This window comes from Delphinapterus leucas, chromosome 9 (genome assembly GCF_059928025.1).
Source record: "Delphinapterus leucas isolate spDelLeu-1000000601 "Yukka" chromosome 9, BTC_Dleu_Yukka2, whole genome shotgun sequence".
In the NCBI taxonomy this organism is placed as follows: domain Eukaryota; kingdom Metazoa; phylum Chordata; class Mammalia; order Artiodactyla; family Monodontidae; genus Delphinapterus; species Delphinapterus leucas.
The window spans coordinates 81,037,727-81,052,053 of NC_143137.1; the positions used below are offsets into that span (position 1 = coordinate 81,037,727).

The 14,327-nt window shown below is 38.4% G+C and overlaps 1 protein-coding gene across 1 annotated transcript in view; it reads left to right on the top strand.

Moving 5' to 3' along the window:
- The window catches only part of CACNA2D1 (calcium voltage-gated channel auxiliary subunit alpha2delta 1), a 514,071-nt gene that overhangs the window by 462,861 nt on the left and 36,883 nt on the right, over positions 1–14,327 (top strand). Inside the window, exon 24 of the mRNA XM_022554402.3 lies at positions 5,843–5,940. Within this exon, the coding sequence (XP_022410110.1) occupies positions 5,843–5,940 (98 nt within the window). The remainder of the gene's footprint in view (positions 1–5,842; positions 5,941–14,327) is intronic.

Consider the following 14,327-nt stretch of genomic DNA (forward strand, 5'->3'; position numbering starts at 1 on the left):
GATACTGTATAGGAAAGCTTTCAAATCTTCTGTCACTAGGTCCCAGTTTACCAGTGTGGTCCCCTATACTCTAAATCAGGGGCTGACAAGCTACAGCCTGCAGTTTTACGTATAAAACTTTATGCGTAAAGTTTTATTAGAACACAGCCTCAGGCATTTGTTGATGTATTGCCTGTGGCTGCTTTCACTACAAAGGCAGAGCCGAGGGGTTGTGGCCTAGACCTTTTAGCCCATAGAGCCTGAATCATTTACTCTCTTGCCCTTTAAGAAACAGTCTGTCAACCTCTGCTTTAAAGTCTAGCCACACTAAACTTTTCTTATTTCCTAAAATGCATTGTTTTTTCCTCCTTACTGCTTTTCATCCACTAATTTTCTTTTCTATTTTGGATTGAACACACACACCTCCAGTCCTTCCCAAACTCCAACTTCAAAGCTCCTTGATCTGGGAATTTCTTTCCCATCATCACTGGATTAGACATCCTTGCTGACTGCTTCATAGAATCCTGTATTTCCCGTACTAGAGTACTGGCCACATTTCATTTTATTTTCCCCAACACAGACATGGTGGCATCTGTTTGACTTACCGTTCAATACTCAATATCAAATCTACTGATTGGCACACAGTGGAGGCCTCATAAATAGTTGACGACTGGAGAATCTATAAATGTATGAAAAGTATTTTAAAAATCATATTATTAATTATAATACCTACAATCTTACTAGCAATTTTTTGATACAAGTTACTTTGGGCCACTGCTAAAACTAGTTTTAGCTGGAAAGCAGAATATTACTGTAGCACAGGGGTGAGAAGAGGTTGAGATACTGGGTGCCCTGTGTTGATGAGACTCTCCCTTTGAGCATGGTAAACGTCCAGGAATTCCCAGAGAAGATAAATATATCTCTCAATCTCAATTCCCAATTCATAGACAGTGGATTTTGTTATAGTTCAGCAAGGATTAGCATATGGATCATTTCTGTGGCCTGTCACGTTCAATATCAATATGACTGGCTGGAAGACTAGAATTCACCTGTGTGTTCGGGGAAGGAGCAAATAGCAGAGGAGGGAAGAAATGTTGTAGCTTGTGGGAGAAACAATGAGTGTTCACCCCAGTTAACATGTGTTAAGCCTTTTACATGTATGATTTACATGTATGATTTGATTATATTTACCCCTCAAAAGAGCTCTATAATAAATTAGTGTTATATATTATCCTATTTCACAGATCGGAAACAGTTTTAGAGATGTTAAATAATACGGGATTTGAATCTGTTTCCTTGCTACTCTAAGGTATAAATATCTACACTGAATATGCAAATACTTAGGGAATCTCAAAAGAATGTCCAGTACAGCTGAGTAAAATAGTTTTGTAGGGAACATTTCCTGGAAACGTGAGCATTGGATGTGTATTCAAAGATCTGTGGAAAGTAAACTGATAGAAAATTGGGATAAAGAAAAAATTGGTGAGAAAAGGGAGACATTTATGTAGCATAGAATATCCAGCATATGTTTTTGTCACTGTTATTAGTGGGAAACAGTGAAGCAAACTCTAGAGAAAGACTTTCAGGATCTGTTTCCCAGATTTTCATGATCATAGCTGTGTTACTCAGATTCTCTGCATCTTAGTTTCTTCACTTGCAAAATGGTGCTAACAATAATACCTACCTCGTATAGTTTTTATAAGCTTTAAGTGAGATAATATTGTATGCAGAATATTTAGCATACCTCTTGGTATGACATGATCTTAAATAAATATTATTTATTATTTTATTTATTTATTTTTCTGCGGTACGCGGGCCTCTCACTGCTGTGGCCTCTCCCGTTGCGGAGCACAGGCTCCGGATACGCAGGCTCAGCGGCCATGGCTCACGGGCCCAGCCACTCCGCGGCATGTGGGATCTTCCGGGACCAGGGCATGAACCCGTGTTGCCTGCATCGGCAGGCGGACTCTCAACCACTGTGCCACCAGGGAAGCCCTTATGTATTATTACTGATGGTTATATTAAGAGGTCAGAGCAGGAGGGATAGTTATTTAATAAAACATGTTATGGGAATTTCCTGGTGGTCCAGTGGCTAGGACTTGGCACACTGCCGTGGGCCCGGGTTCAATCCCTGATTGGGGAACTAAGATCCCGCAAGGCATGTGGTGTGGCCAATAATAATAATAATAATAAAGGATGTTAAAAAGCAGTTATTTTAAAATAATTTAAAGAAGAAAGCTCATGAAATTTAAAGGTAGAACCATTTTTGTTAATTCTTAAACTCTTTGATCCTAGTTAGTACTCGGTTTTTGCAATTTCCTTAAATTTTGAAAACTACTGGAAAGGAAAGCATGGAGAATACAGATGTGTGGAGCATTATTCCTATCTTTAAGAGAATTACAGTCATAGGGATGAAAGTCTACAACATGGATTAATTTTTCTATCTTTCTTGGATAATCAGAAATGAAAAAGCACTTCAAAGATAAGTTAGAATAAGAAAGAAAAGTATGTGATCACCAGTAATTCAATGCTAATTTGAGATGTATGACCTATGTAAGTTCGTGGAATAGAATGAGAACAAACTAACTTTCTAGAAATAAATAATTTGCCAAATTTCTAATACCAAAGATCTTTTAGTTTGCAGCCATTTAAGTTACAAATCCCATTTTGGTCAGAAACACAAAGTGACCAAAAAAGATTATATAGCTTTGAGGCCCTGAAGGTATTTTCAGCAAATCGAAATTGAATTTGTTCCTTTAAAGCCATCCAGAGGTTTCTCCACCTTGCTACTTTAATCTTTTTTAGGGGGGAAAAAAAAATTCCTCAGAAAAGTAATGATCAATATGCCTAAGATTGATCTCTTTTAGAAAAACAGTGCCTCATAGAAAGTTTATCAGCAAAGTCTATCCCACACGTCCTGAGGGAACTCAGCAGTGGTGGTAACCACAGTTATTGCCTGTCATGCACTTTCCTGGGGTGGTTCCTTTGGGAGAGACCTTAAGAAATGCTGATTATCTCCAGTTGTCAAGCTCCCAGGCCTATGCTGAACAATCCTTAGGCTAACAGGCAACCGATATTGATGCTGTCTGTCTAGACGTACATTCACATCCTAAATATTTCAGTCAGGCTCTTGCTACTTACTACCTAGTGCATAGGCACCCTGCTCTGCCTGGTGTGTGACTTTCTGTTGTCCCGGCTCATTCTTACTACTGGAGAACTCATTCCCCTGACACAACATTCAGCGTTGTGTTTTCTCACGTCGCAGTTGTTTAAATTCTTTCACTTCTGCTCACGTCCTAATTCAAAAACTCTCCTTAATGGTAGTTCAGCACTTTCACTGCTTTTGCCATTAGGATACATCAAAAGTTCAATAATATCTTTAGACTCCTTCAGAGTTGGGCACAGCCGAGCCAGCAAGGATCAAAACAGAAACAAAACATAACATGATGACGTTGTCTGAACTAACTGCTCACAACACTGACAGCCTTCTATTGGTAGAGGTCAAAGCTGCTTTTGGCCTGAAGCTTTGTAAGTATAAAAGCTCACAGAGTGAAAGTTCAAAGCACAGTGTAGGTTATGTTAAAACACTAATTAGGGATCTGAAGACTTGGCTTCCCCTCAGGGCTTGACCACTTGCTAGTTAGGTGCCTTTGGGTAAATCTTTTTACATCTTTGAATCTCAGTTTCCTCACTATTAAAATATTAAATTACCTTCTGATAAAGTTATTTTTAGGATTAAGTGATTAAAAGAAAATTTTAGAAATGCCTTCTAGACAATAACATGGAATTTTTAAATTCCATGTTTTATTAATGATTTTATTAATAATTATTTCATTTAGTCCTTCTAAAACATTCTATTTAATCCTTCTAAAACCTTCCCATCAGCTTCTAATTCTGTGCGATCCTAGTTCAATGTAATTGGCCTTTTGACTTCCAGGCTAGTGTTATTTCCAAAAAAGCATAGCATTGTGGGAAGAAATCAACTTTAGCTCTGTCAGTAATTTAATGGGTATTATGAAAACTTTTTAAACCTTGTCTCTAAACGAAAATTTTCCATGAACCGAGAAGTCTTGTTTTTGAAGTTCTGACTTTCTTTTCCTCTCTGCAGCTTTGTATTTAGATACTGTTTACTTTTTGCATCCGAAAATGTTTACTTTTTGATTGCATTTTTGTCTTGAATATTTGATTATCCAGTCTGTTAGTTGTATTAACCTAGTTATTATAATTGCAATCTTCTTATAATATTTATGTTGCCTTACATTTATTCTTAATTTCCAAAACACTTAGGACAGCAGTTCTCAAAGTATAGAACCCTGTGGGTTCCAAAGTCTCTTTCAGAGAATCTGCACGGACAAAGCTGTTTGCCTAACAATGTTAAATGGCATTTGTGTTTTTCATCATATTGACATTTGCAGTGACAGTACAAAAGCAATGGTGACCTGATACCTTATCAGGAATCAAGACAATGGTACTAAAGACTACTGGTAGCCACCGTAATCTTCATTGCCAGGCACCCACATTGGGGAAAAAGCCAGTGTCACTTTAAAATATCCTTGATTAAAGCAGTAAGAATTATTAATTTTACTGAGGTTTACCCATGAGTATATGTCTTTTAATACTCTGTGTAAAAAAAAAAAAAGGAAGTTTTACTGCATACCAGAGTAACTTGCCTATCTCCAAAAATTGTGTGAATTGAGAGCTAAAATAGGAGCTTCTTGCTTTTTTTCCATGAGATATCATTTTACTAGAAAGAATGAATGACAGAGGAACTGTGGTTATTCAGACTTGGGTATTTGGCAGACATTTTCCCAAAAATTAGTTAAGTGAGCCTTTTACTTTGAAGAAAACAACTGAAAGTATTTGTTCCCAATGACAAAACCTGAACTTCAAACAAAAATTAGAATTTTAGGAAAGTTACATATTCATTACTGTAAGCATGACAGCTTCCCCATAGTTATAGACTTATCTGGTGAGATCAGTGATGTTATTAATGAATGTGAATTTTCATTATTGTGTAATAAAATATGTTACCGTTTAGAACATCTGCATTATTCATATCTTCCAAGTAACCAATTTATGATGTGATAAAAATCATGATGGGTAAAAGATTCATTCAAAATGTAAGATGGTACATTGAATTTTAATATAACAGAGTACAAAATGTTCATTGGTATTGTTTCAGATTCCATATCACAAATTACGAATCAAGAAATTGCAAATAATCAAGTTTTAGTGTGTTACTCAAGAAAAAAGAACACCCACAATTATCTGAAAAGATTATTAAAATAATTCTCCTTTCCAACTGATGATCTGTGTGAGCACTTACTTTTTTCATGTGCCAAAACAGTCTTGCAGTCAGCTGAATGCAGAGACAGTAGTGTCTTTTCTTAAGTCAGTAATTACAGATATGTGCAAATAACTAAATCAATGCCACTTTATTTTACTCGATTTTTTAAAATAGTAATTTCTCAAAAACACGTTAACACAATGGGTTTATTGTAGATATTTGATAAATATATATCTTTAAATTTCTCAGTCTTAATTTCTATATGTAAATTGCTAACCTACCACATAAAATGACAATAGTACAGTAGGAGTAACAGAAGCCAACACTTATTGGGCACTTCTGTCCAGAGTTCAAATGGTCAGTATATTTAATATATAATATATAATCCTGACCACTTGATTTTAAAGTATTATTCCATTATAAGGATGAGGAAATGGAGATAACCAGAATTCAACAGCTTGCAAAGTCATGCAGCTAGTAAAAAGTTTAAAAATTGTTTTCACTACCTATGCTTACTGTGTACATTTTTGTCAAGTTGTGATTTTAACACCTAATATCCTAAACTATTTTTTTCAGAGATTACTGCAATGATCTTAAAATATCAGATAATAACACCGAATTTCTTTTAAATTTTAATGAGCTTATTGATAGAAAAACTCCAAACAACCCATCATGTAAGTATGCATTAATTTGCAATAATTGCTTCACTGTGGTTATATCCAAAGTAGTCAAATCGTGGTTCAATTTAGTTTGTTGGTATGCTGGTTTATTTATTTACTTTTTGAAGTTTTAATAGTAATAATTTGACCCTTAATTTTTTTTATATATTACAGAAATTTTATTCTGTTATTAAGTAAAATCCAATGTTCAAATCTAGGTATTCAATATTTGCAAAAGGTTAGATGTAAATAGTATATGCTTACCTTGTTCCTCTCAAATTTGGGGAACTGAATTTGGAATGATCTTTTGAAGGTTCTTTATTGCATTGTTCTTTCCTCTATGCAGAGGAAAACACATTTTATTTTATTTTATTTTATTTATTCTTTACATCTCTATTAGAGTATAATTGCTTTACAATGGTGTGTTAGTTTCTGCTTTATAACAAAGTGAATCACTTATACATATACATATGTTTCCATATCTGTTCCCTCTTGCGTCTCTCTCCCTCCCACCCTCCCTATCCCACCCCTCCCGGCAGTCACAAAGCACCGAGTTGATCTCCCTGTGCTATGCGGCTGCTTCCCACTAGCTATCTATGTTACATTTGGTAGTGTATATATGTCCACGCCTCTCTCACGCTTTGTCACAGCTTACCCTTCCCCCTCCCCATATCCTCAAGTCCATTCTCTAGTAGGTCTGTGTCTTTATTCCTGTCTTACCCCTAGGTTATTCATGACATTTTTTTTTCTTAAATTCCATATATATGTGTTAGCATACGGTATTTGTCTTTCTCTTTCTGACTTACTTCACTCTGTATGACAGACTCTAGGTCTATCCACCTCATTACAAATAGCTCAATTTCGTTTCTTTTTATGGCTGAGTAATATTCCATTGTATATATGTGCCACACCTTCTTTATCCATTCATCCGATGATGGACACTTAGGTTGTTTCCATCTCCGGGCTATTTTAAATAGAGCTGCAATGAACATTTTGGTACATGACTCTTTCTGAATTATGGTCTTCTCAGGGTATATGCCCAGTAGTGGGATTGCTGGGTCATATGGTAGTTCTATTTGTAGTTTTTTAAGGAACCTCCATACTGTTCTCCATAGTGGCTGTATCAATTTACATTCCCACCAACAGTGCAAGAGGGTTCCCTTTTCTCCACACCCTCTCCAGCATTTATTGTTTCTAGATTTTTTGATGATGGCCATTCTGACTGGTGTGAGCTGATATCTCATTGTAGTTTTGATTTGCATTTCTCTAATGATTAATGATGTTGAGCATTCTTTCATGTGTTCGTTGGCAGACTGTATATTTTCTTTGGAGAAATGTCTATTTAGGTCTTCTGCCCATTTTTGGATTGGGTTGTTTGCTTTTTGTTATTGAGCTGCATGAGCTGCTTGTAAATTTTGGAGATTAATCCTTTGTCAGTTGCTTTATTTGCAAATATTTTATCCCATTCTGAGGGTTGTCTTTTGGTCTTGTTTACGGTTTCCTTTGCTGTGCAAAAGCTTTGAAGTTTCATTAGGTCCCATTTGTTTATTTTTGTTTTTATTTCCACTTCTCTGGGAGGTGGGCCAAAAAGAATCTTGCTGTGATTTATGTCATAGAGTGTTCTGTCTATGTTTTCCTCTAAGAGTTTGATAGTTTCTGGCCTTACATTTAGGTCTTTAATCCATTTTGAGCTTATTTTTGTGTATGGTGTTAGGGAGTGATCTAATCTCATACTTTTAAATGTACCTGTCCAGTTTTCCCAGCACCACTTATTGAATAGGCTGTCCTTTCTCCACTATACATTGCTGTCTCCTTTATCAAAGATAAGGTGACCATATGTGTGTGGGGTTATCTCTGGGCTTTCTATCCTGTTCCATTGATCTTTCTGTTTTTGTGCCACTACCATACTGTCTTGATTACTGTAGCTTTGTAGTATAGTCTGAAGTCAGGGAGCCTGATTCCTCCAGCTCCGTTTTTCGTTCTCAAGATTGCTTTGGCTATTCGGGGTCTTTTGTGTTTCCATACAAATTGTGAAATTTTTCGTTCTAGTTCTGTGAAAAATGCCAGTGGTAGTTTGATAGGGATTGCATTGAATCTATAGATTGCTTTGGGTAGTAGAGTCATTTTCACAATGTTGATTCTTCCAATCCAAGAACATGGCATATCTCTCCATCTACTTTTATCATCTTTAATTTCTTTCATCAGTGTCTTATAAATTTTTGCATACGGGTCTTTTGTCTCCTTAGGTAGGTTTATTCCTAGATATTTTATTCTTTTTGTTGCAGTGGTAAATGGGAGTGTTTTCTTGATTTCACTTTCACGTTTTTCATCATTAGTGTAAAGGAATGCCAGAGATTTCTGTGCATTAATTTTGTATCCTGCTATTTTACCAAATTCATTGATTACCTCTAGGAGTTTTCTGGTAGCATCTTTAGGATTCTCTATGTATAGTATCATGTCATCTGCAAACAGTGACAGCTTTATTTCTTCTTTTCCGATTTGGATTCCTTTTATTTCCTTTTCTTCTCTGATTGCTGTGGCTAAAACTTCCAAAACTATGTTGAATAAGAGTGGTGAGAGTGGGCAACCTTGTCTTGTTCCTGATCTTAGTGGAAATGCTTTCAATTTTTCACCATTGAGGATGATGTTGGCTGTGGGTTTATCATATATGGCCTTATTATGTTGAGCTAAGTTCCCTCTATGCCTACTTTCTGCAGGGTTTTTAACATAAAGGAGTGTTGAATTTTGTTGAAAGCTTTTTCTGCATCTATTGAGATGATCATATGGTTTTTCTCCTTCAATTTGTTTATATGGTTTATCACATTGATTGATTTGTGTATACTGAAGAATCCTTGCATTCCTGGGATAAATCCCACTTGATCATGTTGTATGATCCTTTTAATATGCTGTTGGATTCTGTTTGCTAGTATTTTGTTGAGGATTTTTGCAACTATGTTCATCAGTGATACTGACCTGTAGTTTTCCTTCTTTGTGACATCCTTGTCTGGTTTTGGTATCAAGGTGATGGTGGCCTCATAGAATGAGTTTGGGAGTGTTCCTCCCTCTGCTGTATTTTGGAAGAGTTTGAGAAGGATAGGTGATAGCTCTTCTCTAAATGTTTGATAGAATTTGCCTGTGAAGCCATCTGGTCCTGGGCTTTTGTTTGTTGGAAGATTTTTAATCACAGTTTCAATTTCAGTGCTTGTGATTGGTCTGTTCATATTTTCTATTTCTTCCTGATTCAGTCTTGGCAGCTTGTGCATTTCTAAGAATTTGTCCATTTCTTCCATGTTGTCCATTTTATTGGCATAGAGTTGCTTTTAGTAATCTCTCATGATCTTTTGTATCTCTGCAGTGTCAGTTGTTACTTCTCCTTTTTCATTTCTAATTCTATTGATTTGAGTCTTCTCCCTCATTTTCTTGATTGAGTCTGGCTAATGGTTTATCAATTATATTTATCTTCTCAAAGAACCAGCTTTTAGTTTTATTGATGTTTGCTATCATTTCCTTCATTTCTTTTTTATTTCTGATCTGATTTTTATGATTTGTTTCCTCTTGCTAACGTTGGAGTTTTTTTGTTCTTTCTCTAATTGCTTTAGGTGCAAGTTTAGGTTGTTTATTCGAGATGTTTCCTGTTTCTTAAGGTAGGATTGTATTGCTATAAACTTCCCTCTTAGAACTGCTTTTGCTGCATCCCATAGGTTTTGGGTCATTGTGTCTCCATTGTCATTTGTTTCTAGTTATTCTTTTATTTCCTCTTTGATTTCTTCAGTGATCACTTCGTTATTAAGTAGTATATTATTTAGCCTCCATGTGTTTGTATTTTTTACAGATCTTTTCCTGTGATTGATATCTAGCCTCACAGCGTTGTGGTCGGAAAAGATACTTGATACAATTTCAATTTTCTTTTTTTTTTTTTTTTTTTGCGGTACACGGGCCTTTCACTGTTGTGGCCTCTCCCGTTGCGGAGCACAGGCTCCGGACACGCAGGCTCAGCTGCCGTGGCTTGTGGGCCCAGCCGCTCCGCGGCATGTGGGATCTTCCCGGACCTGGGCACGAACCTGTGTCCCCTGCATCAGCAGGCGGACTCTCAACCACTGCACCACCAGGGAAGCCCTCAATTTTCTTAAATTTACCAAGGCTCGATTTGTGACCCAAGATATGATCTATCCTGGAGAATGTTCCATGAGCACTTGAGAAAAATGTGTATTCTGTTGTTTTTGGATAGAATGTCCTATAAGTATCAATTAAGTCCATCTTGTTTAATGTATCATTTAAAGCTTGTGTTTCCTTCTTTATTTTCATTTTGGATGATCTGTCCATTGGTGAAAGTGGGGTGTTAAAGTCCCCTACTATGAATGTGTTACTGTCGATTTCCCCTTTTATGGCTGTTAGTATTTGCCTTATGTATTGAGGTGCTCCTATGTTGGGTGCATAAATATTTATAATTGTTATATCTTCTTCTTGGATCGATCCCTTGATCATTATGTAGTGTCTTTCTTTGTCTCTTCTAACGTCTTTATTTTAAAGTCTATTTTGTCTGATATGAGAATTGCTATCCAGCTTTCTTTTGGTTTCCATTTGCGTGGAATATCTTTTTCCATCCCCTTACTTTCAGTCTGTATGTGTCTCTAGGTCTGAAGTGGGTGTCTCGTAGAAAGCATGTATATGGCTCTTGTTTTTGTATCCATTCAGCCAATCTGTGTCTTTTGGTGGGAGCATTTAGTCCATTTACATTTAAGGTAATTATCGATATGTATGTTCCTATTACCATTTTCTTAACTGTTTTGGGTTCGTTATTGTAGGTCTTTTCCTTCTCTTGTGTTTCCTGCCTAGAGAAGTTCCTTTAGCATTTGTTGTAAAGCTGGTTTGTTGGTGCTGAACTCTCTCAGCTTTTGTTTGTAAAGGTTTTAATTTCTCCATCAAATCTGAATGAGATCCTTGCTGGGTAGGGTAATCTTGGTTGCAGGTTTTTCTCCTTCATCACTTTAAATATGTCCTGCTACTCCCTTCTGGCTTGCAGAGTTTCTGCTGAAAGATCAGCTGTTAACCTTATGGGGATTCCCTTGTGTGTTATTTGTTGTTTTTCCCTTGCTGCTTTTAATATGTTTTCTTTGTATTTAATTTTTGACAGTTTGATTAATATGTGTCTTGGCGTATTTATCCTGTATGGGACTCTCTGTGCTTCTTGGACTTGATTAACTATTTCCTTTCCCATATTAGGGAAGTTTTCAACTATAATCGCTTCAAATATTTTCTCAGTCCCTTTCTTTTTCTCTTCTTCTTCTGGAACCCCTATAATTCGAATGTTGGTGCGTTTAATGTTGTCCCAGAGGTCTCTGAGACTGTCCTCAGTTCTTTTCATTCTTTTTTCTTTATTCTGCTCTGCAGTAGTTATTTCCACTATTTTATCTATCGGGTCACTTATCCGTTCTTCTGCCTCAGTTATTCTGCTATTGATCCCATCCAGAGTATTTTTCATTTCATTTATTGTGTTGTTCATCATTGTTTGTTTCATCTTTAGTTCTTCAAGGTTCTTGTTAAATGTTTCTTGCATTTTGTCTATTCTATTTCCAAGATTTTGGATCATCTTTACTATCATTATTCTGAATTCTTTTCCAGGTAGACTGCCTATTTCCTCTTCATTTGTTAGGTCTGGTGGGTTTTATCTTGCTCCTTCATCTGCTGTGTGTTTTTCTGTCTTCTCATTTTGCTTCTCTTACTGTGTTTGGGGTCTCCTTTTTGCAGGCTGCAGGTTCGTAGTTCCCGTTGTTTTTGGTGTCTGTCTCCAGTGGCTAAGGTTGGTTCAGTGGGTAGTGTAGGCTTCCTGGTGGAGGGGACTAGTGCCTGTGTTCTGGTGGATGAGGCTGGATCTTGTCTTTCTGGTGGGCAGGTCCACGTCTGGTGGTGTGTTTTGGGGTGTCTGTGGCCTTATTATGATTTTAGGCAGCCTCTCTGCTAATGGGTGGGGCTGTGTTCCTGTCTTGCTAGTTTTTTGGCATAGGGTGTCCAGCACTGTAGCTTGCTGGTCGTTGAGTGAAGCTGGGTGCTGGTGTTGAGATGGAGATCTCTGGGAGATTTTTGCTGTTTGATATTATGTGGAGCTGGGAGGTCTCTTGTGGACCAGTGTCCTGAAGTTGGCTCTCCCACCTCAGAGGCACAGCACTGACTCCTGGCTGCAGCACCAAGAGCCTTTCATCCACACGGCTCTTCAATTTGCGATGATTCGTTGTCTGTTCATGTATTGCACAGATGCAGGGTACGTCAAGTGGATTGTGGAGATTTAATCTGCTGCTTCTGAGGCTGCTGGGAGAGATTTCCCTTTCTCTTCTTTGTTCTCACAGCTCCCGGGGTTCAGCTTTGAAATTGACCCCGCCTTTGCTTGTAGGTCGCCGGCGGGCTTCTGTTCTTTGCTCAGATAGGACAGGGTTAAAGAAGCAGCTGTTTCGGGGACTCTGGCTCACTCAGGCTGGGGGGAGGGAGGGGCACGGAGTGCGGGGCGGGCCTGCGGCGGCAGAGGCCCGCGTGAAGTTGCACCAGCCTGAGGCGCGCCGTGCGTTCTCCCGGGGAAGTTGTCCTTGGATCCCGGGACCCTGGCAGTGGCGGGCTGCACAGGCTCCCCGGAAGGGGGGTGTGGATAGTGACCTGTGCTCGCATACAGGCTTCTTGGTGGCGGCAGCAGCAGCCTTAGCGTCTCATGCACGTCTCTGGGGTCCGCGCTTTTAGCCGCGGCTTGCGCCTGTCTCCGCAGCTCCTTTAAGCAGCGTTCTTAATCCCCTTTCCTCGCGCACCAGGAAACAAAGAGGGAAGAAAAAGTCTCTTGCCTCTTCGGCAGGTCCAGACTTTTCCCCGGACTCCCTCCCGGCCAGCTGTGGCGCACTATCCCCCTTCAGGCTATGTTCACGCCGCCAGTCCTCTCCCTGCGCTGCGACAGAAGCCCAAGCCTCAGCTCCCAGCCCCGCCTGCCCCGGCAGGTGAGCAGACAAGCCTCTCGGGCTGGCGAGTGCCGGTCGGCACCGATCCTCTGTGCGCGAATCTTTCTGCTTTGCCCTCCGCACCCCTGTTGCTGCGCTCTCCTCCGCAGCTCTGAAGCTTCCCCCTCCACCCCCCACAGTCTCCGCCCGTGAAGGGACTCCTAGTGTGTGGAAACCTTTCCTCCTTCACGGCTCCCTCCCACTGGTGCAGATCCCGTCGCTATCCTTTTGTCTCTGTTTATTCTTTTTTCTTTTGCCCTACCCAGGTACATGGGGAGTTTCTTGCCTTTTGGGAGGTCTGAGGTCTTCTGCCAGCATTCAGTAGGTGTTCTGTAGGAGTTGTTCCAAGTGTAGATGTATTTCTGGTGTATCTGTGGGGAGGAAGGTGATCTCCTCGACTTACTCTTAACGCCATCTTCCCCTCGTCCTGGGGTTTTATCTTGATCACAGTTAACGTTAATCTTAAAAATATGCATCTATAATTTACCATTTTATGAAGTAAATCAAGTTAGAATGGCTAAATTTTAGTAGTTAGTTTTTAACAATTTTATTTGTCTTTCAGAGAAATTTGCATCATTTATACTCTGAAACCTCATAGAGATTTGTGGATTCTGGGCTCTTAAAACATTTAAAAATCCTAACTTTTTTCTTCCTAAAATTACCCTATTTATTAAAAAGTACAATCAGGAGAAAAGGCAGTATACTTAGGAAATAAGAGAGAAAAACCAACTGCCTGGCAAAAATTACCTTAGTAAATATAACTTGAAGATAAAAGTACACGTAAATGACTTGTTTGTTCTCTTTCTCCTTCCATCTTCTCCCTTCTGCTCTCCCTCGTCCTTCTTCTCTCTTTTTCTTTTCTTCTGAAAAGTTATTTCTCCTGCTATCAGGAAGGGTTAAATAAAGCATTTCCTCAGTTATAAAAAAAAGAAAATCCCTTCTTAAAGCTGTCTCTCAAACTTATATTTATCTCATAAGAAATTACTACTGAGCACCTCTAAGACGAGTTAGCCGGTTGCTCGAAAGAGCCACTCTGGAAGCCTGTCATGGGTGGGTGAAGTCTGCATTGATCATGCCTGAACACGCATGATTTCAAAACTTTCTGCTCAGTGTGAGCTCGTTCTGAGCAGAACCTTTACAATGTTATTATTTATTTCCAAGAGAGAACTGAAGTAATAAGATTATTGAATACTCCTTTAATTGGATGTCTCATCTCAGAGAAGTACAAGTGTTTAAAGAAAATACTTTTAGTAAAATAGTGCTAATATCCATAGTGTTATTTATGTTCTTCAGTCTCTTCCTTCATTTCAATTAACTTTTTTCTGCCTCCCCTATAATTCTGTGGGAAATGTTTGAGATGATTATATAAAAAATTGAGAATTTACTAGATGTTTTATTATAAGAGTTCATAGCTATGAAATAATTTCT